Source organism: Punica granatum, chromosome 7 (genome assembly GCF_007655135.1).
Source record: "Punica granatum isolate Tunisia-2019 chromosome 7, ASM765513v2, whole genome shotgun sequence".
In the NCBI taxonomy this organism is placed as follows: Eukaryota; Viridiplantae; Streptophyta; class Magnoliopsida; order Myrtales; family Lythraceae; genus Punica; species Punica granatum.
In genome coordinates this window covers 7,961,126-7,988,926 of record NC_045133.1, presented here as the reverse complement: position 1 = coordinate 7,988,926, position 27,801 = coordinate 7,961,126, and the positions used below count along the sequence as shown (strand labels likewise).

The 27,801-nt window shown below is 38.3% G+C and overlaps 2 protein-coding genes and 1 long non-coding RNA gene across 5 annotated transcripts; all 3 read right to left on the bottom strand.

Annotated features, from left to right (window-relative positions):
- Window positions 1–883: 883 nt before the first annotated feature.
- Window positions 884–26,600, bottom strand: LOC116214688 (sodium/hydrogen exchanger 1-like). Its single transcript, XM_031550110.1, has 16 exons — window positions 26,486–26,600; window positions 26,208–26,451; window positions 25,998–26,116; window positions 25,597–25,694; window positions 25,454–25,513; window positions 25,310–25,356; window positions 25,016–25,210; window positions 24,637–24,683; window positions 24,456–24,522; window positions 24,192–24,292; window positions 23,931–24,032; window positions 23,581–23,719; window positions 23,428–23,490; window positions 23,255–23,338; window positions 22,896–23,037; window positions 884–1,233 (listed from the first exon to the last, which is right to left on the bottom strand). Exons 2-16 carry the CDS (start codon window positions 26,397–26,399, stop codon window positions 1,046–1,048), a joined length of 1,644 nt encoding a protein of 547 aa, XP_031405970.1. The 5' UTR covers window positions 26,400–26,451; window positions 26,486–26,600; the 3' UTR covers window positions 884–1,045.
- LOC116214692 lies at window positions 4,046–7,113 on the bottom strand. Its single transcript, XR_004158313.1, has 2 exons — window positions 5,804–7,113; window positions 4,046–4,438 (listed from the first exon to the last, which is right to left on the bottom strand). It is a non-coding gene; the product is annotated as an uncharacterized LOC116214692 (long non-coding RNA).
- LOC116214685 (TMV resistance protein N-like) lies at window positions 10,132–16,940 on the bottom strand. 3 transcript variants are annotated; one of them, XM_031550106.1, is made up of 6 exons: window positions 16,263–16,940; window positions 14,924–16,025; window positions 13,438–13,716; window positions 12,422–13,336; window positions 11,379–11,952; window positions 10,132–10,650 (listed from the first exon to the last, which is right to left on the bottom strand). In XM_031550106.1, exons 1-5 carry the CDS (start codon window positions 16,829–16,831, stop codon window positions 11,383–11,385), a joined length of 3,435 nt encoding a protein of 1,144 aa, XP_031405966.1. In that variant the 5' UTR covers window positions 16,832–16,940; the 3' UTR covers window positions 10,132–10,650; window positions 11,379–11,382. The 3 variants fall into 3 exon arrangements, with proteins under 3 accessions (XP_031405966.1, XP_031405965.1, XP_031405967.1); XM_031550105.1 differs by having other exon boundaries at window positions 10,132–10,552; window positions 16,263–16,939; XM_031550107.1 differs by having other exon boundaries at window positions 10,132–10,552; window positions 14,924–16,020; window positions 16,263–16,404.
- Window positions 26,601–27,801: the final 1,201 nt, after the last annotated feature.

Genomic DNA, 27,801 nt, shown 5'->3' with positions numbered 1-27,801 from the left:
GATAACACTGTATATATATATATATATTTATTTATTTATTGTCCAATGGAATAATTATGTGATTCCCATAAAATGATAGGATTCAAATTTATAATATAGTCCAATGGAAGTGATCTAATTAGTTTCGTAATTTCCCTTCAAAATTTGCTAATTTAGAGTTGCAATACAATAATATGCCACTATCATCCACAGGCCAGCGCTCTGCCTCAGTCATCCTTATAATATTGTAGACTGTAAATAGTCAAACAAACTAGCCTAAACTATGACTCCCTAGAGGATTTGTCAACCTACGGACTAGCCAAATACCAGTCAGTCCAAGGCCTTCATCGCGGATTGATGGAGCTAGCAATCACGGCTCTGGATTGGCTCTGTATTAAGCCACAGTTGGGTAGGCTCTCCGACCACTTGATTGTCCATACTAACCTTGTCCGCAGCCAATGAACCAAAGTTTGATCTCTGCATTTGCAGGTCCGCCGTCTCTCCTGTCCAAGCTCAGCCTGATTTTGGTTTATTGTGAGATCATGTGGTGCACTCTCGCAACTTCACATTGCTCACAGAGCTTGAAATGCACACAGCTTGGCCATGGTCAGCATTGTCCCCACTCATAACCGAGGCTGAGCGGCTGATGTGCTGCCTAACATAGCATTCGGTGTGAGGAACATCAGTTACCTTATTACTTTATTGTGTATCTGGCTCCTAACTAGGACGTTATATGCATCGAGTCATTCTTAATAACAGGATTGCGTGTGTTCCACAAAAGAAGATGGTGTAAAATGGATTACTGGACTGGTGTGGACTGGACATACGAGACCAGAACCAGCATTCTCGAAATTACTAGCAGGTCGTCCAGCACAACCCGAATGGATGTATCATCAGCAGGGAATTGCTTCGGAAAACAAGAACTTTACCAATTTTTCCTTGATTCATATCCCTCTATACAGCCAGATATTTAGCTCGACTGTATACTACACCCACCGCAAAATGAATACAAAATTTATGAATAGATATAACAAAAGGGAGAAAAATGAATAGCCAAACCTGAGAATCAGGGATTCTCGGGCCCTTCATCAGCAGTACTAGTTGGCGATCCTGGGACAAATGGGATGAAACCTCTCCCACCAAACACTGGTCTCATGAACTTGTCGTCGAACTTCCGCCACAAGTAATGGACGGTCCAAGTTGGGTACCTTATCAGCAAACTGAGACTGCTCCTTTTAGGCATTTCATTGTTACCTTGCTGTTTCAACGAAGAGCAGTCTCAGGTCCTCGAGGCTCGGGATGTCAGTTGCATCTGAAACCGCTGGTTTTCTGTGCCGTAACAGCACTGCTTCAATCAGAGGCTTGGTTATGGAACCAAATACCTGGAAAAACAAGATAAACAATGGCAATTATGAATAAATTACACGCTGCAATATAAATGAAGAAAATTTGTGGAAAACAATTCAATGAGACTTTGAAGTTCTCGAAGTTTCCCCAATGCAACAGCCTATCAACTCCAGAAAAGCCTTTACCGAAAAAGATTGCAAAGCTCAATTATCCTGGCAACAACAGAACCGAGTTACAAGCATATGAACTTACCACTGTACTGAACAAGACAACAATTAATGTGCAAGTGATCATCAGTGCGCTGTCCTTTGCCGATGTCTTCTGTGTTTGGGCGAACTGCAACAGTCAAAGATTGTACAAATTTCAGCTAAGAGCCGAATGCATCAAAAATTTCACTGCACAGTGGAGAATTTATCCGAGTTACCTCACTGTAAGACAAAGCAATGGTGACTACACCTCTCATTAAGCCTGCCCACCACATTATAAACTGATGGTTTTTTTTTTTTTATGGCATACACGGTTAGAAAATGCACTATGAATATAAGGCAATTGAAAATGAAATCAAACATATAAAATTACCTGCTGCCGGAACACGATCTTTTCACTATCGCTTCTTTTCTTGAAATTCAATAAATTTGCGAGTGGGAACACGAAGGCTGCTCTGCCGATCATCATTCAACCTAAAAGTGTTGAACTGATCGCAATTGAAGTTGCTGCACTGAATCAAAGCAAATAAAATGTTACAGGGATTATTAAGTCGTGTGCTCTGCATAAATTTAGATTGATTCGCAAACAGTGGAGAAATATCAGTAATTGTGTGGAACAACACAACCTAACCCAATTAAACAGAATTTTTGTTGTTAAAATAACGAATTACTTGGCTAGTAGCATGTAATATTAAGATTGGAGACACAGAGGTTAAAAGATACCTTGCTTTTGCATTTCTCCACTTGTTGATATCTAAAGCGTCCATCCCGACATACAGGAATATGAAAGTTTCAGAAATGAAAGAAACAGTCGCGAAAATGTGCCTGTAAATCATTAAACAGATCGTACATCAAAACTTTAGCAAAGTTCCGTCAGACAAAGGAGTTCTCATGCATATTTAGGAGTTTGGGTAGAGATCATCATGAGTATATCTTATAGCATTTACTAAAAGGAACGTCTTCTTGATGAGATGTGTTTCTTACTTGGTTGTGATCCGCGAACTCTCAGTGACGTTGTGCCATGTATAGTGCGACATTACTATGCCGCAGAAGAAAATCGTCAATATTCCACTTAGATCAAAAAGCTGCACAAAACTCAATCATTTACCTACAAGATCGATTGTTTGACCAGAGCAAGTCACAGAGTCTGAACCTCTCTGCTCCAAGCTCTGAAAAGATCCATCTAATTCCATTTGGAACAACAAATTTCAAGCAAAATGTATAGAAATTCGATTGTCTTCTGAATACCTCTGCCAACATGTAGGACAAGTATGCCAGCAGCATCATGAGAGCGACTTCATGATCTGTTGAGTGTCTGTCAAGAAAGTCGAGAAAATGTAAGGACTTGATGAACTGTGAATATCAGACATGATAAAGTAATGCATGTCGAGAGCAGGACGAGGAAATGTACTGCATATTCCTTCCCTACCTTCCAAAGTAGAGTGTCTTTATGATGAAAGCCCTTAGAAGACCGGCCTGAGAAAGTTTGGTGAAGAATCGCACACAGAGGCAGAAAAATGAGATCGTCAGGCAACAAGCACGTAAAATAATCTCAGATTGTATATGAGTTATTAGATCAGCAGAAAATTCCTTAATCTAGAACTTTTAACACAAGATTGGTGATTTTTTTTTATTTTATAATTCTGCAATTCACTAGAGCAATGAAAATGCTTTGACTGGAATATCACAATAGTTCCAAGTCCATCAGATGAGGAATGCAGGCTTAGCCGATATCCTGAATTCCATATCCTTGAATATCATATTACAATACTTAGAAGAATTGTGGAAAGAGAATACGGAATTCAACTTACAGCGATTCCAAGTGCAGTACTAGTGAAGAAAAGGTAGAGAAAAGTTCCGAGCAACTTCAGAGCGATGAGCCCATTGATATTACTGAAGTCAATCGACTGCACTGCATTGAAGAGAACGATGGACGTAGCATCATTCACTACTCCCTCCCCAAACGCGATAGTGTAGAGTAAGTTATTTTAGTTATAGCTAAGTTACTTTGTGGCTGTCCTCAAGCAGGGAATCTTTTTTAAAAAATATACTAAAACATTAATAAAATATTTAGTTTTTCTTTCCCATTCCGCGCATCGTGTGATTCATCATCAAGTTTGATTGCTAAAAGTATTTTGTATTATCAATTTGATTGTTCAAAAATCATCAATCTAAACGCCCAACAGCTTCTACGAAATCCCTGTGTGAATAAGCAATTAGTAATTAATCATTACATTAAATTATATAATGTCACTTGAGCACGCCTGTTCCCCATGATTAAGGTGAGTCCATCCCCATGAACCCCGCTCATTCATGAACCCCGCTCATACTTAGAACAACTTTAAACCCGATAGTACAGATAGTAGGGTAGAGTTTCATTCTTTGATAAAATACATAAAATCCTAACTTTCTAGATCAACAAGCAAATTTTACATTGCCCAACATCCGTTTGTCGAGTAGTTAACTTCAAGTGAAAGCAAATTGACGAAAGGAAAACGATCACACTCATAGAATCTGTTTCTCCTTCAAGTAAAAAGGAGAATTAAGTGTCATTACCCGAAATTTCAGCATAATTTTTCCTAAAATTCATAATATTCCATTTCAAAATCAACCTGCTATATATATTATAAACTTTCATATACATAATCCGACTAGCCAATTCTAATAAATATATATATATATATATATAAACGCATCTCAAGTAACCTATCCATCTCGAGAACATCTAACATAATCCTTTATAACACCCATAGACTTAACTCAACAAAAGTTTTCAGATCGCGACGTATTTTTAACATGCTACATAAACTTACTACCTATACTCTAAGTAGATCTAGCTGCAAAATTCTTCGCGCTGATCCCTGGCGTCAAAAGTCTCTCCAACGCTACTAGCACTTCTAACTCATCTGTAAAAAAGAAATATGTAAGGAGTGAACTGCATCTCAATGAGTACTAATTCCACAATAAAATGAAGTATTAAAATTGTTTACTTATCCAATTAATATTCACAGATAATCACATATCACTTGTCTTACAATACTCGTTATGAAACAATTTTTTTATTATATATTTACTCACCAACCTCGAATCTCTATATCCTTCATCAATTCAATATAATCTAAACTCAACAACAATTTCAGTACAACAAATACTAGTCATAGGGTCGAAATTCCTCGCAACAGAGTTCTCACAGTACCGTGACCCCGCATGTATCATCCACAATCTCTTGACGTCAAATCTCATAAGTAGGGGCTACCTATTATTCTCCTGCAGTAAGAGCCTAACATCCAATTTATATTATGCCGAATCAGTAGCCTGATCGTCCATTTTATATTTCATCGGTCCAGCGGCCTGATCGTCCGTTTTATATTTCATCGAATCAGCGGCCTGATCGTCTCATGGCTATAATAACAAATAACATTAACATCATATCACAATCAACCGAACTCATTTACCTTCATCTTTAACAAATAAGCATCAAGGTCCTTATATTATCTTTATTCTGCTATATTAACCAAAATAAACATTTATATAATTAATTTATAATTTAGCCTCACCCATGGTGGAATAAACTACTCACTGTGCTCCCAAAAAATTATTTAACAAGAAGAGCCTCGGGTTGTATAGACTCAGTCTCCTATCAAATATAATAGCGTTAGAAAATTAAATTATAATATATAAGTATACATAACATATAATCATATGTTAGATTCAATCTGCTCATAACCTCCTTATTATGAAACCAGCCTTAATTAAGATCATACACCTTAATATCAGACATAACAGCTAGGAAGTACGAACCCCAATTAAAGAATAAAACTTTATTAAGAACATTTCAAGTAACAGAACAATTCTTCGCAAAATTCCCTCCATAACCAACTCCAAATAGTCAGCACGATCCAAAAGTTCTTAAACTAACTACCAATAGAGTAACACCACTCAAAAGAAACAAAGACCTTATATCAGTTACTAGAGGGCAGCTCCATGATCTAATTGAAAATAAAATTAATAGCAATATCTCTAAGCAAATGATAACTTTCCTGATTACTTCATGCACCCAACTCGAGATTTTAACTTAAAAGAACATCTACAAAACAATCAAGCTGTAGCAGCAAAAGAAAATCAAATATCTCGACAAGGTTCAAGAGCATCAGCAATTCAACCACAAATAAACATCAATCCCCAACTTGAAAGACCCATTCCTCCAATTTCATATCAAGAATAACATAATCAATGAAAAAAAACTCGTATAAGCAAAATCAGTAACATACCTAAGATAACCCATAACCTAGTTCAATGTAAGCTACGCTTTACCCTATTTGATGCTCTCCCACTTTGATCTCTTTCTCTCTTCTTTTTTTTTTTTTTCCTGATTATCAGAACTCCCAAAGTCCCAATAAATAAAAACCCAAAGAAATGAAGAGGCAGGTGCAGAAGGTTCAGGATAGGAAAAATGGGTGGGCTTAATGGGCTTAGCCCAAACCAAATCAATAAACCCATTTTTTTAACTTAGCTGCTCTCTATATATAAATATAAATATATAGATATATTACAACCATATATGACTATATATATGGGTGTATAAAAAATCATGGGTTTCACAATATCACACGAGGGCAGATAAGGCACTTTTGCCTAGCAATATTTAATTGTCAAAAGGAAAGCGATTACACACGTAGAAGCTGTTTCTCTTGTTGACTTACTTTTGTCAGTCCGAAGATCCCGCACTTACAAGTATTTGTAAAGTGAGATCCTAGCAAGTTCTGGATATTCGAGACTTTTCAAACGTCAAGAGCTAGAGCTCCTATATATACTATCCTACAAACTTTAGGAAAGGCAACCATATTTATAATATACACTAATAACTGTCCTATAACGTAATCTTTTCTAATCATCGCAAACTTGAAGGACCTATCAAAGCTATCTCTATGTGGATACAATAGACCAAGATCCAGCTCCATTTCTGTGCCCATTCGTTGAGGATATTCCAAACTGAGACTGCTCATTTTTAGGCATTTCAATGAAGAGCAATCTTAGGTGCTCGAGGCTTCAAATGCCGATTGCTTCTGAAATCATCGATTTTTTATGGCATAAGAGCATTTCTTCAAGTAGAGGCTAGCTTAGGGAACCAAATACCTGGCTGGACAAAATTACACTGTCACGACCCGAAATTTCAATAGAATTTCTCCTAAATTTTCTCGATATCCATTATCACATAACTATTCATATAAGAACCTGCTTTTCATAAACTTCAAAATATATATAACCACCCCAACAAACTCTAATATACATATATACTAGAAAAAATCATAGATCTCTAAAAGATAAATATATCATATTTCTTAAAACATTCCATGAGCAGTTAAAAAAAATCTTTCGGGTCGTACCTTGTTACAAGTACTATATACATAACTCTAATACCAGTAAAACATAAAGTTCTTGCTAACTATCTTCCATGCTGAACTCCCACATCAAAATGATTATCCCGCATAGCTTCTAACTTAAATGGAAAAATATATGTAAGGTGGAAGCTGCATCTCAGTGAATGTTATATTCCAAAGCAAAATGATTTATTATATAAATATTTAATTGCAAACAACCAGATATTCAAATAAATAATACAATCACATCCAATCCAATTATCAATTCACCCACACATATATACAATATATATATACAAATTTTAATAATAATTTTATCCACTATAGTAAATAAATTTAAGTCCTACTAACAAATACACACAACTCTTCCAACCATTTCTTTAGTATTCAATATCGCATAAACATCAAATGCCCATTCATTTAGCATTCCATAGCAAATCACCACACAAACACTTGATAGATCAAGCTTTAGGAAACAACACGGCTTTTACAGAACAACTTCAGACAACCTCAACAATCGTTACATCTATAGCAATTAGCTCAGACAAACAACATACAACACAATCAATCAATATAGCTATGGGGTTACATTTCCTCGCAACAGAGTTGCGAACGTATCATGACCCCGCACATCTCACTCATATCATTCTTAACTCCTAATATCCATATCTCATATGCAGGGGCCGTCTATTAACCTCTGACGGTAAGATTTGACCTCAATTTATATTTCGCCGGATCAAGCAGTCGATCTGGCCCATATTTATATTCTATCGGGTCCAGCGGCCGATCAAGCCCTTATTTATATACCGTCAGATTCAACGGCCGATCGGGCCTCTTTTTCTATTTCGCTAGGTCCAACGGCCGATCTTGCCCATATTTATATTTCGCCTGGTCCAGCAACCGATCATGCCTCTAGTTATATTCCACCTAGTCCAGCGGCCGATCAGGCCCTTAGTTATATTCCGCCAGGTCCAGCGGCCGATTTGACCCATATTTATATTCCGTCAAGTCTAGCGGTCCCATGGCTATAGTTAAACAACCACAAGTATAATCAATTGCAACTATGTCATCTCACCTCATATATCATCGTACACACTCACAACCCCAATCACGTTACCATGGCAACATGTAACATATCTCAAATCAAAATGAAATATAAAAGGGCAATATCTCTCAAATCAATTCACACAACATAGCAATACCGATTTCTTAACCTAACTATCACAATATTCTTCTTAAATAATTTATATAATTATAATACATCATTTCATAAGGAAATAAAGTACTCACAGCCAATTCACAAAAGGATAATTCACTGGCTCGATCCTTCAGAATTCAGATATTCGGTCTCCTCTATCCCTATCCATTACAATCATAAAATATCACCTAATTTGCAAAATAATATCACAATATCAAGGTCAGATCTGTCAAACTACTGTCCCCACTTTACATAAAACAGAGGAATACTTTAATGAACAAGTCCTCCATTAATCTAGTAATGAGAACATTAAAGATGAAACTTCCTCTATCCCCATGATTAAACTTTCCCCTAGACAATTGCAATCAATAGAAATTGTCAAGTATAAATACGTATATGCTTATATATTTCCAACTTAATCTATCCATAGATTTCTAATGACGAATTTCAACTTAATGAAGATCATTCACATTAAATTCATAATACCAGTTATGAAGTAACCCCACTCATTGTAAACGAAATTTCATATCAGTTATGTTACATGATCTAATAGGAAATAAAACCAACGTCAATAACTCTGAGCATATGACAATATTGCCTAATGGCTTTACGAACTCATGTCATCCTTTAAGCAAGTCTATAACTCACAATTCATCTCAAAAGATAATTAAAGTGATTCGATGAAAAATAAATTGAATATAGGCTACTCAAACAGTAAGAATAAATCTAGAACTTAAACACTAGAAAAATCAGCTTTCATGCTTAGTTAATATTTAACCAAAAACTCCTTAATTTCAACTAATTGAGAGAAAAATGCTAAAATCTCTAAGCCATTATATGAACCGTTGTACATAAAATCCAACATTACGGCAAAATTTATTCTAAATTAAGAGTAGAACTTCATGAATGCTCCTAACTCTGAAAGTACTACAAAGACTGAGCAGACAAACTCCACAAAACCAAAGAAACCCAAGCACTAAAGCTATCATGCATTGAGATGAAATTCTCGGCATAGCTTTCCTGTAATAAATCAGCAACAAAAAAAATTTCCCCACAAATAGCCAAACCAACAAGAACAAGCAAGAAGAACATCAAACCAGCATGGCCAAAGCCAGGGAATCAATTAAAAGCTCATGAAATAGAAAAAGAGAAGCTCGGATGAGCTCGACGAAGCTCGAGAAGGTCGTCAATGGCGGACTTCCGTTTTCCTCTTTTTCCTCCCCCAGCTCTCTCTCTCTCTCTCTCTCTCTCTATCTCCCCCTCTCTATTCTTCTCCTGTCTCCAACCAAAATTACCAAGCCTAGCCTTCTCTTTCTCTTCCCTCAGTTCAATTCCTATCCGTTGCTCTGCTCGAGTCTTGATTTGGATAAGAATAACGGAGCTCAAGCTCCGTTTGGAATTTCCCCGAAGCTATTCTTATCTTCCCTTTCCTCTTCAACTCACTCAGCCCTCTCTCCTCTCCCTATCGTACTCTGTTTCCCTCGTTTTTCCCTCAGCCCAGAACAGAGCAAAAGGAAAAGAAAAAGGAAGAACAAATGAAATGGTCAAGTGATGGCGGTGGAGAAGGATTTCAGGGGAAATTGAGGGCCACGTGGGGCCCTTCTACGCTTTTTTTTTTTTTCATTTCCTTCTCCAGAAACTTATATATATAATATAAGATCAGCATGACAATAAAAGATAACTAGACACTACAACATAAATCAAGAAAATTATTAAGATCAGCAATACATTCAAATTGCACTTGAATTTGAAGATGTTGGTTTTCTTGGATGGAGGACAATGGTGCCTTGATTGAGCAGGACCATAAGCCGTATGAAAAGGTTACAATAGATAACAATGGGTAGGAATGTGCATCTCTGTTGTGAAAGAATGGAATCCGGAGAATCACAAGGCAAAACGTACGGAATCATTCTCTACTGTGATTCCACCTGACTCTATTTCCTTATTCGTAGAAAACATGGACTTCTCAGTCGCAACATAGGAAAAGACTGCAGTTTAAGCCATCCCAATGCAAGGAATATGCAGGCAAAAACAAAACCGAGTTACGAGCACATGAATTTAGCACCACTGAATAAGACAACAATTAATGTGCAAGTGATCATCATTGCACCATCTTCTAGTAGATGTTTTCTCTGTTTTGGCAAACCGCAGCCGTATAGCATCGTATGAATTATCAGCTAAGAACCAAATGCAACAAAAATTTCAGTTCACAGCAGAGAATTTATCCGAGTTACACCTTACTATGGTATAAAATATCTTAACGGCCCCAGAGGCTATAGACCTGACGATCTATAGACCCAACCACCACCAACATGGTCTGCAATTGAGGCTTGTGCTCCTGCACTTTCCTTCTGGCTTGTTGCTCTTTGTCCTGGTCTCCTCGCTGCTCCCATACTTGCATGCACTCGACAGTTCAAATGACATTCTGCTCGATGCTCCATCTGATGATGCAATGGATAAGAACCGATGGGCAATTGGTGATTTAGATCTCACTACTAGAAAACATTCATATCGGCATAATTCTCCAATGGATTAAGCTCTGTCAAATTATATATGTTGAGAAATGCAGCCGTCAGTAAACCTGGCGCCACTAATCAAATTCCTTCGGAATATTCAGCGAAAAAATTTCTTTAAAAAAATTATTTTTCTAAAAGTAAACCTTTTATTTAGAAATAGGAAAATCTAAATTACGTTCCTACAGATTTTTTGTCATATTTATTTATTATAACATGTACAAATTTATTTCTCATGAATTGGAAACCTTTATTTAGAGAGAGTATAAGAGAATATAAAACAATACAAAATAATTATCGAAAAACAATACAAATTAATTTATGACAGAATTTCGACGAAAGCTTTTATTTTGAAAAGTGCAAGTTATTTTCCAACATAATTTTCATCAGACACTCTTTAAAATAAATGATACAAACTTTTGATGAAAATTCCACCAAAGCAAGAAATCAAAGCTAGAATGAGAACCCAGATTCTCAATTGGTGAAAATTTATGTACTTATGTTAAAAACTGTACTCCATGTTTAATTTAAAATTAAATAAATTATATTGACAAAAATTTTTGATCAAATATAATAAATATACAATAATTCAAAAAATTACGAGAACAATAGAATGATCTTGGAAGTCAAGAGGTCAAGAGGAGGGATGATGGGGACCGAAATGGGGAAGAGAGAGAGAGAATCTCGATCGACTTGCATAAGACAATGATGAATAACAATAATAAAAAAATCAATTGTTTGAAACCTCACTCACCTCTTTAACTGGGCACAAGGATTGGACGGGCCGTCACTCCAACTAGGTAATATCTTAACAGCCATTGCTCTCCAGCAGTTATCTTTGTGGTGGGCTCTTTCTCAATCTCTTGTGGGTACTCGTCGTGAGAGTCACCATGACTTGGACCCGCTTCAACATCATCAATATAGATACCACTACAACTTGGGCACTTCTCTACTTCCAAGTGAATCCCGATTGCCCTGATCATCAGATGAGGATGAGGCTCTACATCCAACACCACCTCAATTCCCTCATAGACTTCCATGATTTCCTCGGGTGCAATGGAAAATATGCTGATATGATTTGTAAATGGGAGTAAACAACCTAAGCGCGACCATTTACTCTTTCCCCTTGTTGTGTTGAACAGTCTCGAATAACCAATTATTTCCTTGGTAGTAATGCGGTTGCATATAATGTATGAGACAAAGATTCTGTTCAGCTTACAACTATGACATGCAGGCAACTGAAAAAATATTGAGGGGCCAGTGCTCTGATACTCAAACCACTCGGGAATGTTGCTCCCGGGTACAAATAGCTCGGTCCCCCGCCAAGACTGCACATAGAACATGGATGCGATCAGACAGTTACGTGCACATTTAACTGAGGGTTGGTAGGAGTTTTCAGATAAAGTTTTCCCAATACCGCATTACATGTTAAAGTCACTAGAATTTTCTTTCGCTCTAACAGCATGAGTGTGAAGGGCCAAAAAAGAAAAAACTACATGTAACGTTTTAATATATGCATAGAGTAATACAGAAGTTATTAGATTCAAGAAGCTGAAGATAATTAATCAATTAGGTCTCAAACTGCAGCTGTAAAACGGTCTTCTAGTCATCTTACTAGGATATTTGTGCTTTCTAGTTATCTCCTCCTTTGCTTCTTCTCATTATAGTGAAGAAGTGACTATATTGGTTAAAATTCACTTCTCAAACACTTTTTTCTTCTAAATGGCTTAAAGAATCCATGCACTGAATGATACGGGGTGCATCGACGAAAAGAGAGCAAGAGTGAGAGAGACGAACCTTTAGAATAAGCTCATTCAACTTGGCTGACAGCTGTTTGTGGCACCCTTTAAAATTTAGCAGGTAAAAAGGATTCAACTCTCCAGAGTGAGAAATCTCTGCCAGTCTAGGACAATCCCAGAAATACATACCAGTTTGAACTTGAGTATTTGGCAGAGAGATTTTTCTGAAGGATTCACAGCGACTTACAACTACAGTTTTTATCTTTTGGGGCAGATCTGGGAGTGACTCCAGCTTTGGGCAGCAACCCACCTTAAAATGTTGGAGATTAGAGAGAGCGCTGATTGAGCCTGGGAGAGAGCGAAGATGACTTCCAGAAAGGTGGAAGCGTCTTAGGGACTGCAAGCTCCCAATGCCCTCTAGATTAGCATCATCTGATATGTTGCAGTCCATTAATCTCAGGTCGGTCAATGACCTTAGTCCACATACTGAAGCAATCAGCCAATTATTCTCCTTGGGGGCTTCCCTCTTCGATATCCATGACCATAGGAGTGCAGAAATGGAGCTGGATCTCCGTCTATTATACCCGCATAAAGATAGCTTTGATAGGTTCTTCAAGTTAGCGAAACTTATAGGAGATTGCATTATAAGAGCTCCATCAGCTCGAAGTTCTATCAGAGATTCCAAGTTACCAAAGTCATCCGGTAACCTCATGAGGTTTGAACAGCCTCGAATGTCCAGAACTTGCAGAGATCTCACTTTGCAAATGCTGTGCGGTATACTTTTAAGCTTCTCGCAGTCTTTCAAATTCATCAAAAGAAGTCCCTTGAGACAACCTATGGATCTATCAATTTCTTTCAACTCTTTGCAGTCCTCCATAATCAGCTCCTCGAGCTTCGAGAGGCCCGAGAAGTCGGGAGTCTTGGTCAGGAAATGAGAGTAACTAAGATTAAGCACCTTCAAGCGAGGCATCTCCTGCGAAAAGAAAGGAAAAAATAAACTAAAAGTCAGGCTTTCCACACGTCATTTATAATGGAAAACAGTACTAATGATTGAAAAGGCAAAAGGCCAATTACCTTGGAATTAGTTTTCCAGGTCGATGGAAGCTTGCTATATTGCATATCGAGAACAACCAAGTTTCCCAGGTAGAGTTCATCTGGTAAGAAGTCTAAAGGAAATCCATGCCAACAGAGCCATCTTAGCTCTTTTGAAAAGAGTCCATAGTCTCCATCAACATGTATGTTGTTGAGCTCTAGCAATCTTAATAACCTCATCCTTTCAAATGCTTTGGCATCCACTTTCTCAGCCAACTTCAAATAATAATTAGACACAAGTCCTTCAACCTGTTCCGTACCCTAACAAGAACACACACCGATAACTAACAAAACTATGTAACATTTCAGCAAAAAAAAAGATATATATGTTTATATGTGTCAACAAAATTAATTGTGTACCAAAAAAGTCTAGTTGAAAATTCACTTTTTTTCCTTGCTTCCTCTCTCCATATATAAAACAAAAAATTGCCGACACAATAACTCGCAATTTCTCTTTCTAATGGGAGCAGTAATTTCTAATAGTCACATCGATCACATGACACAATTAGTCTTTTTTCCTATATGGTTATAATGTAGTTACAAGTTTACTTGATAGGTCCCAACAAATATTATGTGGATAAACACATTCAAATATATCTATATATATATTAACTATCCAAATTCTCAAGATATATATTTGACTCATCACAATTGCAACTGAGACCGGTGTGACTGGACTCACCCCATCGTAGGTGCTGACGCCACAAATATATGTTATCATCGTATAGATATCATATAGATGACAGAAGACTTTTCCTTAAATATATACACATATACATGTTTTATTAGAAAGAAAGGCCTAAGCAATGCACGATCAATCAAACTGGTTAAAACATCTCACTAAGAGAGAGAGAGAGAGAGGAATGGACGGTGAGAAATGAGATATGCAGGAAAAGGAATTGTCTGTGGGAGCAAAAGATTAAGAAGGAATTGCCTCTCACACTATCATGGACCACCGACATTGCACGTCCCAAGACCCGGGGGTCCAAAAATTTTCTTGCCTATACTTGGTAAATACTTTAAAAGGGAAAAGGACCTGTTCGTAGGGATTCCAAGGGGTTCATTATATGCTTATAGATTTTTACGGCACAATAACATTTTCTAACATGACAGTTGATAAAAGTAAATTATTCTTCCTGATTTTTTCCAATGGACACCATTTAAACTTTTATTTTCAGTAATATGACTAATGAATAAATATTATTAAAAAAAAAAAAAACTTTTACCTGCACAAGCCTTCTGTTCAGTATATTCATAGATACAGATATTGAGCCTGTCTTGTGTATAACTTATAATATTTTCAATCCACATCTACAAGCAACACATAAAACTCAGCAAAAGCATTAACAGGCAATCAACCACTAGAACTTCCAAAATCTGACATTATTCTTAAATTTCGAGCGAGAAATCTTCCTCTGATAAGTGTTATATGCTTGTGTTTACTTATCAAGGTTGGTTCCATACTCACAGAGTGGTTTCGAAGTGTGGCAAGGACGTCATTCTGGGAGAATAATCTGCTCCGTTTTCCCGGGTTATGCGGAGACTCTCTGCGAACAATTTCCCTCCCCATGTCCCGAATCAACTCATGCATTTCCAGTTTGTTATTGTAGGTGATTTTGACAAGGCTCCTCCTGGAGAGGACATCAAGCCCTAGCCCAACAAATAAGTCACAAGCCTCCAATACCTTGACCACAAGATTCTTATCCCAACCAACAAAGAAGCAAGCGATGTCAAGGAATAATTTCTTATCATCTTCACTCCCAAGCGCATGATAGCTTATTTCAAGTTTCTTTTGTATGTCGCCGTGAGGGATTCGTCTTAGTTGATGAAGTGCACTCTTCCAATCTTCCACACTTAGCTCAAGCAAATAAGAACCCAATACTTCAAGTGCCAAAGGTAGGCCCTCACAGTAACTTACAACGTCTTTTGTTAGCTCAAAAAATTCTGCACTGGGATCACAATTTCGAAAGGCGTATTGCTTAAATAGTTGTCTAGATTCATGATCATTTAGCGGCGGAAGCTTATAAATACAGTCCGCATTAATCTCTTTTGCCGAGTCCTGGTTTCTAGTTGTTATGATGATTCTACTGCCGGGACCGAACCATTCACGCTCTCTTGCAAGTGCCTTCAACTGGTCTCGATGGCTTACATCATCAAGAACCACCAAAACCCTTCTGCTCTTCAGTCTTTCCTTGATTACATTGATTCCCCTGTCAATATTTCCTACTTCTATCTTCTGAAACCTGAGAATATCATGAAGAAGCTGCTCTTGTAGATGGACCAGACCATTAGGCTGCTCCGAATTTTCTCTAATGTTGGCCAGAAAACATTTAGCTTCAAAACCGTGGAAGAACTGATTGAAAACCGCTTTAGCAAGAGTCGTCTTCCCGATACCTCCCATCCCCCAAATCACGATAAAGCGAACATAATCAGAGGGGTCATTTACTTGTTCATTCACACGGATCATTCGAGATCTAAGGCCGACAGGGTCTTTTGCAACATCTAGATATGCGTTATTAAGTTCATTGCATATTCTACGAGCAATCTCCTTCACAATCTTCGCCTCTGTGCTGAAGATAATAAAACATTCCAAGCAAAAGTTACGATGCGCACTATATCTAATATAGAGGAGTAACAATGAAAAGAGATGATATAGCAGTGAATGATGCATTGCAATGTTTGAATGATAAGATAACATCAAAATGAAATGGAATAATACTTAACTGATTCTTTAGGCTAGTAAATGATTGAACAATTAACACATATAGACACATTTCCTGATCTAATCAATCGAATTGATGACTTACCCGCTGGCAGAGTTTGTCAGATCCCAGCCGGATAGACTTCCAACTTCAGTGAGAGCAGCCCTCCACCGAGCAACGGTCTCCTTATCTTTGTCCTCTTCATGCTTAGCAAATGCTTCTCCAAAGCAACCGGCCTGCTTCCGAACATCTGAAGGATCGACATCGTAAAACACAGGCAGGACCATCTGCCTAAGGGACTTATTCCTACACTCCATGATCTCAGAGAGTTCCTGGAGACACCAACTTGAGTTGGCATAGTTTCTCGAGAGGACCACCACTGAGATCCGGGAGCTCCTGATTGTGTCTATGAGCTGTGATGATATGTCTTCGCCTCTCGGAAGACTGTTATCTATGAACGCATTGACTCCTTTCTCCTCCAAGCAATGGAAGAGGTGGCTGGTGAAGGACCGGCGTGTGTCTTCACCTCGGAAGCTTAGGAAGACGTCGTACGTCCATCCCTTGTGAGAATAAGACCCAGAGACATCGTGCCTCCATCGCTTATGAAAAACAGAGCTGGATCCACTGTCCCTCCTTCGTTTATTGGAAACAGAGGCTCCAAACTCAGTAGCCATACATACATAGATGCTGCCCAAAATTCTCAGATGAGAACTCTCTCAGGACAATTTGGCTGGAAGAAATTAAGAGGCGAGCTCCTCATCTACTCTACTGTTCAAAGTCAATGTCCGGCAGCTTTTGAGAAACTTCATTCCAGTAAAGTAATTGTAAGTAAATTTCTAAGATGAGTTTGACTCATTGTGACAATAGTACATTGGCCATTGGATTTTCATTTCCAAGATCCAACGGTTGAAAAAGGTGACTGTCTATCGAGTAGCCGGTCAACCTCCCTTACACCGTATCCTATCCCTGCCCACGCTACCCCCATGTCGCCGACAATGAACTGCAAATATCCTTTTCTTTGAGGAGGTGATTGAGGAGGTGGGGGAGGGGGTCCTTAGCGGAGTGGGCCCCACTTAAGATCAATTGTAATAATGAATGAATCTTTTTTTTTTTTCCCGTGTGGATGTATGAATGAGTTATTTTTATAATGTAAATTCTTCTCCAAATAAACAGTGATAACATTAGCTTTATAATAATTTGATTTCATATTGTCAATCACCAGAAACTTCTGAGAAATTTCTGTTTGAATAAACAGTTAATCGAGTAATTAATCGTCAAATTAGTGAATATTATAATGTTTCTTGACCATGTTTGTTTTCCTGTCTCTTTATTTTGAATTAATCATATCTATCATCACGAGACCCACCCAAATACATATGGGAACAAATTAAAAGAAAATTAGAAGCAAATTGTAGTGTTTTATTTCTAAATCTCCATCGACTTTCTCAGGTCAGCTCAGCTCAGGCTAGAGTTTGTTTAGGATGAAGAGATACGGGATCATGACCTAATATGCTGTTCAAATTCAATGTTAATCCCCAAAGTGCTGGAGGACTCTTTCAATTGATCCAGCAACTTCTGCAGATATGACGTACGCTTGCGTCGGCAATCTGATTGATAACATTAGTTTTATAATTTGATTGCTAAAAAAATATTTTTTATATTATCAATTTGATTGTTCAAAGTCATCAATCTCAATCCCTGCAGCATTTGCGAGATCCGTGTGTGAATATGCAATTTGTCTGAGGATTGAAAAAGTAAATAAATGATATGTCAAGAAGTACGATACTAAAGAAAATTTATACTGAAAGAGTTTTTAACTCTTTAGTTAGTCAACACGGCTCGATTTGGATTTATGAGAGGTGCATGCAGATAGAAGTATATGCTACTAGCTTCGCCACTTGTACTTAAATGTGAAACTTATTCTTGGTAGTCCGGGTTCCTTATATTATAGGGACCTGTCCTTGCTGCCTTATTCCTTTCTTTCGTTCTCTTTAGGGCTTTTAGGGATGATTGGAGGAGAGACAAGGAGATATAAAAGAATATACCTATAGAATATTGTGATAAATAATAAAAATGCCAAAATCAAACAAGTAAATGAGTGTTTGCGTGATGGCTAATGCGTTGCTCTTGTATGCACGGACTCAAAAGTTTGAATCCTCTTTTATTTCACATGTTAATTGGAAACGTCAATCTTGTCGTGGTACTACCAAGTCATAAGGCCGCGATAACTCGGGTCCACCGTGGCCTAGTTCATGTCCAATACGAGTAGCAGAGGCAGTTTGAGGAAACTTTCATGCCTTCTAATCAGCACTTCCAGGAAAGGCCCAAAGAACAATGAGATGATATACCAGGGAAAAGATATATTTAGAGTTTGCACCGAAAAAAAAGAAGAAGATATATTTAGAATACTATAAAGAACGAGTTTTATTCATCTTTTCTAAATTCTAAGTCAAGAATTCATAATGGCGTGGCTTGGGTGTAATATCGTAAACAAAAATAAAAGGGTCTATAATAATCATTCATCGTCACCAATTAGCTCGATGAGTCCATGAACCCTTCAAGATATGAAGAAAATCTCAACAGCCACTGCTCATCAAAGGTTATTTCTGTGGTGGCTCATTCTCTGTTGGATACTCCTTGTAAGACTATCTACAGTGCGGGTCTCCACCGTCGTCTTTGAAGTCACGTGACGACATCAGAGAAGTGGGGGAGAGACGTCCTGCGCTCCATCTCTCAAACGAAAGACTAATGGGCGGCTGCCGCGTGGTAGCTCCTAGGCTGCACCAGCAATGCTGCAGTTTTTGCTCCTTTTAAAAAAAATTCAAATTGTGAGACCACTTTGAAGACTCAAAAATAGAGACTATGATTAAAGTTGTGAATTTTTCTTTTTGTTGTACGTGTCTTCAAATAATATGGTGATTATGTGATAATAAGTGACCCACTTCAGAAATTCAAATCAGAGACTGGGTGAGGATAGTTTAAAAGTTGCCATAAGTGGACTTACTTTGCTGTCATCAACATCGAGGATGATAACTTGGGTACCCTACGCTTTAAATTGGATCCTGCTTTCCTTAAAAATCCTATCAGGACTGGGCTCTACATCCAACACCACTTCAATGCCCCAATATACGGGGCACATCTCCCATTATTACCCAAGGTGCAATGGAAAATATGCGGATCAATCATTCCGCTATCATGAGCTGTTTTTAACCTATTAATTGAAAATAAATAATTCTCACCCGACTTTCGAACTACTTTATAGTTTATACCCTACTACATATAGTAGGGTACAATTTTATTCTTTTATCAAATCAGTTTAACAAACATGTAAATCCTAATCTTGTAAATCAACAAGCACACCTCTATTTGTTTCTAAGGGAAAAGAAGAAATAAATATCACCCAAGAATAAATAAGAAAAGGAACTATTACCACAAGAAAATTTGGGATTGTCGAGGGAAAATATCCCTTGGTATTCCATCGGAAATCCAGACTTTTTGACAGGTTTTTTCTTTAGTTTTTTCTAGGGAAAATTCCTCCGGAAATTTCCAAACATTCCCTCGAAAATCTCTCAGAATTCCAAGGGAAACCTTATTCGGAATTTCATTTTTTAATCTTTTTTAACTTTTTGATTTTCGACTAAACCACAAGACCCCACAGCACCCCCAATGTGTGGGTGCACTGTGCACCCCCCTCCCCCTCCTATGCACGCTTGGAACCCAAGTCTACTCCCTGGCATCCCATGTTCTTACCGCCATGCTATGTGTGTGAACAGAAAAGGAGCTCCGGTGGGGGCTCTCGGCTCTCCATTTTTTTATAAATAAAAATAAATATTTTAAAACAAATAAACCAATATGACGTCATCTTATTTCGCATTGCCTAAAACAAAGACGGTTTATTTTAAAATAAAATTTGATTTATTTTTATACAACGTCGTTTGGGTCACATTATCCAAAACAACATCGTTCTCTATTGGAAAAAAAAAGGAAGAGAGAGAGAGGGAGGGAATAGAGGGGAGCTCTAGTGGGGCCCTTCCCCAAGGCGAGGTCGTCGGAGGCTACTATAGCCTCCATCTTCCTTACCATAGTAGCCTTCGGCGACCTTGCCGTTAGGTAAAGTCGCCGAGGAGCCCCACTCGAGCTACCCCTGTTTCCTCTCTTAGAACTATGAGGGGAACTCGGGTGGGGCACCCTCGTTGGCGACCTTCTCCCAAGGCGAGGTAGTCGGAGGCTTTCTGATGCCTCTGGTGACCTCGCTTGTGAGGAGGTCACCAAAGGGGGAGTTTGAGCCCCACCTGAGCTCCCCGCTTTCTTTCTTTTTTTCCCCGTACTTTTCCTTTTTATTCTAATAATTAAAAGAATATAAAACTCTAAAATTGGCCCAATACTATGTTGTTTTGTTTGATTGTTTTTTATTAATTTTTCTGACGCCGTTAAGCCACATAAGATTTTAGTTAGTCACATTTAACACCGGATCATTTTGACAAACAAAATTGAAGTCCATGTAAATTTTGATGGCAAAATTCTAATGTCCCAAAGCGATGGCAAAATAAAATTTCATGTATCAAATAGATAGTTTTCTCTATATTTTTTGGATTACAGTGCTTAAGTATACATATATATATATATATGACATTAATATAAAAGGTAAAAACTTTCTCCAAAAATATAGAGAATAATTAATATGGGTTCTTATATAAAAGAAAATACTCTTAAACTTAAAAGATTAGATGAATTATCACCTATTACGAAAAAATTGATAAATTATATTCCACGTATTAACCTTATCATGAAAATTAAAAGAATTAATAAAGAATCCTACAATCAAAGTAATCTTGTCATCAATTTCATTACTCCTTCGTGTTTATAGTATCCAAGATCTTGTATTCTCATTCTAATTGCCAAAGTATAATTTTAAGATCTTAATCTTTTCACATGTAGTAGACGATTTGTAGCACCTCTAAATCTATATGACTGGATTTGGGTGCTATCTTCCTTTTTAATGTGCTAGAATCGCAACCTGAAGGCCTTGTCTTACTGTGTTATTTTTTTATAAACCGTGTTATATTTAAGAAAAATTTAAATGTCGTGCCTTTTTATGCTATTCTCTAAAGGTTGTGCTATATTTAAAGAAAAAAAAAACAAAAGTCATGCCTTCATGTGCAATTTTCTAAAAGTCGTGTTATATTTAGAAAAAAATGAAAAGGTTGTGTTTTTCTAGGTGATTAACCCCATGCAAAATTGTACGAGTTAATTGGCAATATATCTTTCTCTGGGGACGTGCGTGTAAAACGGATTTTGAAACTTGACGCTTACACTCTTGAGACTTTTTTTAAAATCCAATTGCTCATATTTTTCATGTAAAAAGACGTGGTAAATTTTTTTCTGATTAAAATCCGTTGACGAGGGAAACTTAATGCATAATATATAGATAGACTCAAATTTTATTAGTGAAAGAAAATAAAAAATTAGAAAATTGTTGAGTACCTAAATAAAAACTTCACTTTCTTTTATATGAATATCTATTAGCCATATATATATATATATATATATATATATATATTGTCCAATGGAATAAGTATGTGATTCCCATAAAATGATAGGATTCCAATGGAAGTGCTCTAATAAGTTTCGTAGTTTCCCTTCAAAATTTGCTACATTAGAGCTGAAATACAATAATATGCCACTATCATCCGCAAGCCAGCGCTTTGCCTCAATCATCCTCATAATATTGTAGAGACTGTAAATAGTTGAACAAACTAGCCTAAGCTATGACTCCCTCGAGGATTTGTCAACCTACGGACTAGCCAAATACCGGTGAGTCCAAGGCCTTCATCACGGATTGATGGGGCTGGCAATCATGGCTCTGGATTGGCTCTGTATTCAGCCACAGTTGGGTAGGCTCTCCGACCACTTGATTGTCCATACTAACCTTGTCTGCTGTCAAATGAACCAAAGTTTGATCTCTGCATTTGCAGGTCCGCCATCTCTCCTGTCCAAGCTCAGCCTGATTTTGGGTTATTGTGGGATCATATGGTGCACTCTCGCAACTTCACATTGCTCACAGAGCTTGAAGTGCACAGCTCGGCCATGGTCAGCCTTGTCCCCACTCATAACCGAGGCTGAGCGGCTGATGTGCTGCCTAACATGGCATTCGGTGTGAGGAACATCAGTTACCTTATTATTTTATCGTGTATCTGGCTTCTAACTAGGACGTTATATGCATCGAGTCATTCTTAATAACAGGATTGCGTGTGTTCCACAAAAGAAGATGGCATAAAATGGATCACTGGACTGGTGTGGACTGGACATACGAGACCAGAACCGGCATTCTCGAAATTACAAGCAGGTCGTCCACCACAACCGATTGGATGTATCATCAGCAGGGAATTGCTTCGGAAAACAAGAACTTTACCAATTTTTCCTTGATTCATATCCCTCTATACAATCAGATATTTAGCTCGACTGTATACTCCACCCACCGCAAAATGAATATCAAGATTTATGAATATATATAACAAGAGGGCAAAAAATGAATAGCCAAACCCGAGAATCAGGGACTCTCGGGCCCTTCATCAGCAGTAGTAGTTGGCGATCCCGGGACAAATGGGACGAAATTTCTCCCACCAAACACTGGTCTCATGAACTTGTCGTCAAACTTCCGCCACAAGTAATGGACGGTCCAAGTTGGGTACCTTATCAGCAAACTGAGACTGCTCCTTTTAGGCATTTCATTGTTACCTTGGTCGCCCTGATCCCCTGTTTCAACGAAGAGCAGTCTCAGGTCCTCGAGGCTCGGGATGTCAGTTGCATCTGAAACCGCTGGTTTTCTGTGCCGTAACAGCACTGCTTCAATCAGAGGTTTGGTTATGGAGCCAAATACCTGGAAAAACAAAATAAACAATGACAATTATGAATAAATTACACGCTGCAATATAAATGAAGAAAATTTATGGAAAACAATTCAATGAGACTTTGAAGTTCTCGAAGTTTCCCCAATGCAACAGACTATCGACTCCAGAAAAGCCTTTATCGAAAAAGACTGCAAAGCTCAATTATCCTGGCAACAACAGAACCGAGTTACAAGCATATGAACTTACCACTGTACTGAACAAGACAATAATTAATGTGCAAGTGATCATCAGTGCGCTGTCCTTTGCCGATGTCTTCTGTGTTCGGGCAAACTGCAACAGTCAAAGATTGTACAAATTATCAGCTAAGAACCGAATGCATAAAAAATTTCACTGCACAGTGGAGAAATTATCCGAGTTACCTCACTGTAAGACAAAGCAATGGTAACTGCACCTCTCATTAAGCCTGCCCACCACATTATAAACTGACGATTTTTTTTTTTATGGCATACCGAGTTAGAAAATGCACTATGAATATAAGGCAATTGAAAATGAAATCAAACAGATAAAATTACCTGCTGCCGGAACACGATCTTTTCACTATCGCTCCTTTTCGTGAAATTCAATATATTTGCGAGTGGGAACACGAAGGCTGCTCTACCGATCATCATTAAACCTAAAAGTGTTGAACTGATCGCAATTGAAGTTGCTGCACTGAATCAAAGCAAATAAAATGTTACAGGGATTATTAAGTCGTGTGCTCTGCATAAATTTAGATTGATTCGCGAACAGTGCAGAAATATCGGTAATTGTGTGGAACAACACAACCTAACCCAATTAAACAGAATTTTTGTTGTTAAAATAACGAATTACTTGACTAGTAGCATGTAATTCTAAGATTGGAGACACAGAGGTTAAAAGATACCTCGCTTTTGCATTTCTCCACTTGTTGATATCTAAAGCGTCCATCCCGACATACAGGAATATGAAAGTTTCAGAAATGAAGGAAATGGTCGCGAAAATGTGCCTGTAAATCATTAAACAGATCGTACATCAAAACTTTAGCCAAGTTCCGTCAGACAAAGGAGTTCTCATGCATATTGAGGAGTTTGGGTAGAGATCATCATGAGTATATCTTATAGCATTTACTAAAAGGAACATCTTCTTGATGAGATGTGTTTCTTACTTGGTTGTGATCCGTGAACTCTCAGTTACGTTGTGCCATGTATAGTGCGACATTACTATGCCGCAGAAGAAAATCGTCAATATTCCACTTAGATCAAAAAGCTGCACAAAACTCAATCATTTACCAACAAGATCGATTGTTTGACCAGAGCAAGTCACAGAGTCTGAACCTCTCTGCTCCAAGCTCTGAAAAGATCCATCTAATTCCATTTGGAAGAACAAATTTCGAGCGAAATGTATAGAAATTCGATTGTCTTCTGAATACCTCTGCCAACATGTAGGACAAGTATGCCAGCAGCATCATGAGAGCGACTTCACGATCTGTTGAGTGTCTGTCAAGAAAGTCGAGAAAATGTAAGGACTTGATGAACTGTGAATATCAGACATGATAAAGTAATGCATGTCGAGAGCAGGACGAGGAAATGTACTGCGTATTCCTTCCCTACCTTCCAAAGTAGAGTGTCTTTATGATGTAAGCACTTAGAAGACCGGCCTGAGAAAGTTTGGTGAAGAATCGCACACAGAGGCAGAAAAATGAGATCATCAGGCAACAAGCACGTAAAATAATCTCAGATTGTATATGAGTTATTAGATCAGCAGAAAATTCCTTAATCTAGAACTTTTAACACGAGATTGGTGATTTTTTTTTTTATAATTCTGCAATTCATTCGAACAATGAAAATGCTTTGACTGGAATATCACAATAGTTCCAAGTCCATCGGATGAGGAATGCAGGCTTAGCCGATATCTTGAATTCCATATCCTTGAATATCATATTGCAATAATTAGAAGAATTGTGGAAAGAGAATAAGGAATTCAACTTACAGCGATTCCAAGTGCAGTACTAGTGAAGAAAAGGTAGAGAAAGGTTCCGAGCAACTTCAGAGCGATGAGCCCATTGATATTACTGAAGTCAATGGACTGCACTGCATTGAAGAGAACGATGGACGTAGCATCATTCACTACTCCCTCCCCAAACACGATACTGTAGAGGAAGGGCGTTTCATCTTGACTGAGAACCTACACCGAACAAACCGTTATTTCAGTTATAGCTAAGTTACTTTGTAGCTGTCCTCAAGCAGGGAATCTTATGTCAAGAATCGAAATTTGATCATGTACCTGCAATGTGCAGACTGAGTCAGTGGCTGAGAGGATAGCTCCAATCGCTGGAGATGTACAAAGTTTCGGTGGTCAGAGCATTACTGTAGGTGGATGAGTTAAGGAGAGATGTATTAAAACATTTTGCCGATAGTGGAAATTCACCTAGGTAATTCTGAACACCAAGAGCAGTCACACCAAGTTTCCGGAACAGCCAGAAGACACCTGCAGATTCCGGAGAGTAACTGTCAAAAGAAAGAAAGAGCATGATCTGTCCGAGTGAAATGATACAAAATGAGACATCTTACCGAGTGAAATGATACAAAATGAGATACATGTGCCAAGCACACCAAACAAGAAAATGGTCGAGAAGTTCTTGAAAAACCGCTTTTTCTTGACCTGGAACCTGAACCGCATAAGGGAGTTCGATCATTACAATAAACTGCAAGTCACAACTAACTGATTCCTCCTCTTTCCATACATTGATAAGTGAAAACATCTTACTTCCGGGACCACTTCATTTTTCTAAATTCTCCGCCGGGTAGGTGAACATAAAAAACAACGCAATTCAGAGCCCGCAAAACTTTTTCTGCATGGCTTTCGCACTAGCAGCGCGTCATATAATAAATACATTAGCATAAGGAACTAGCAAGTTCTTCGGAAAGAAAATTCGGTACTCCGTTGCAAGAAAGAGCGAGAGAGAGCTTACCCAGCATTGAAGATGATCGGCGGAAGTAGAAAGAGGAAGAACAAGTTGTCGCTGAATGAGAGCAAACGCGAACTCTTGCCTTTAGTGCACAGCAAAACCACTCCTGCTGATAGCAAACCCTGCGGACCGAACCAGACGCGCTCACCACCACAAGACAGGACACAACAAAGGCCGAATTACTGTTTAAACATTTCTTCCTATCGGACTCACCAGCAGAAGAGCTGTGATCGATTCATTAGCCCAGCGGTTCCCGTGCAGGAGATGCCCGATGATAATGCATGCTGAGAGCAGAGCAAAGAACACGCACAGAGCGATCACGGCATCAATACTGAACATCGAAGATGAAGTCGCCCCTTGAACTTGAGCCTGTGCGTGAAGCGGAACGGTCTCGAGAACCTCCATTTCCGGAGTACCGGGGCCGAATCGGGCATTCACAGAGGTAATAAGGGGGGGGGGGGGGGGGGGGGGGGGGGGGGGGGGGGGGGGGGAGGATGAGGGATGCTGGTGGAGTGTTGGAGCCAACTTGACTTGGGAGCCTTGGGGGCCAACTGCCTTCTTCCTTGAGAACTTAAGATGGAAATGGAGGGAAGAATGGTAGGTAGCTCGACGAGGGTGGTCAGATAACAGGCATGGGCTGTCAGCATCACAGTGGCATGCTGGTGTCCTGCCATGTCGGATCGATTTTGACAATTTCTTGGCCGTCAATACATGAAATTCCACCTCAATTTATCAACTTTTTTCGTTTAGGAGGATGGCAAGTCTAGTACAATGAAATGGTTTAGTACAATAAAATAAAAATTATAATATTTTATCGGGATAATCTCACTGAATATTAAATTTGTAATCTTTTGATTACCAGGCAGGCATGCACGCTCTGCGCTACACCTTTTTAATTAATTTACCAAATTACCTGACCGAAGGTGGCTCCCTTTGATTTGTTACCCTTTCACAAATTAAACACCGAGCTAGTTTTCAACCAAAAAAACAAAACCAAATTAATTTAATATATACGAACCCAAAGAAGCACTAATGCTTAGGACTACAATCATTGGACAAAACGAAAGCAATGCTCGTCACTAAACCGATTGCGGTCAATGAACATCGTTGATGTTAATTATAGTTATTCTTATTCTTTTTATTTTTCACCTATAATGCGGGGCTCAGGTTGATAATTTTATTAGGGTTTTGGCCGGAGTAACGAAGCTAAGGATGTCATCATGCCACGTTATGAGATGCAGGGGGACGAGGCGGGGTCTCGAGAGAGAAGGAGGGATGGAGATTTGCTCAAATGTTGGAGAAGAGCGATAAGGACAATGGCTGAATGATCGGTAGGGGGACGACATTGTTTTGTTTTGGTTGTTGGGGGGGAGTCTTGGTCAGCGTCATTCTTGTCCGGCCACCTTAACGGCTGCGGGGGCACAACGCAAGCAGCTGTAATTTGTGGATTTGGCCCAGGCAAGGCCAGGAGAAAACATGTATTCCTCACAAATAAAATGTTTTAGGTGAGGAAGTGTTTTTAGTGCAGTGACATAAAACGCCGATTTAAAATCAAGAATTTCTTGTTTGATCATCACTAGTGGGAGGGATTTATGTACCCTTTTATTTCGCTTTATTCATATTCTTGAACTAGACCCATTAAGTGACTAAAATGGGTCGTTCGGATGATTCGACGCCTATTCTTCTTAAATAAGTTTTGAATTTGACTTTTACGTATGGAAAAAATTTATTATTGGAAGAGTTTTATTTTTTAGTGAACCATGAATCGACTCAAATTTGATTGGTCAGGGTTTAATTGAAATACATT

Coding starts and splice junctions, on each gene's coding strand:
- LOC116214685 (XM_031550106.1), bottom strand. CDS start 16,831: ATGGCTACTGAGTTTGGAGCCTCTGTTTCCAATAAACGAAGGAGGGAC. Junction 13,717..14,923: donor CCACACTTCGAAACCACTCT/GTGAGTATGGAA, acceptor TGTTCTTGTTAG/GGTACGGAACAGGTTGAAGG. Junction 11,953..12,421: donor TGAATGAGCTTATTCTAAAG/GTTCGTCTCTCT, acceptor TTCTATGTGCAG/TCTTGGCGGGGGACCGAGCT.
- LOC116214688 (XM_031550110.1), bottom strand. CDS start 26,399: ATGGAGGTTCTCGAGACCGTTCCGCTTCACGCACAGGCTCAAGTTCAA. Junction 26,117..26,207: donor CGATCACAGCTCTTCTGCTG/GTGAGTCCGATA, acceptor TTCGGTCCGCAG/GGTTTGCTATCAGCAGGAGT. Junction 1,234..22,895: donor AGGGGATCAGGGCGACCAAG/GTAACAATGAAA, acceptor TGAAACAGCAAG/GTAACAATGAAATGCCTAAA.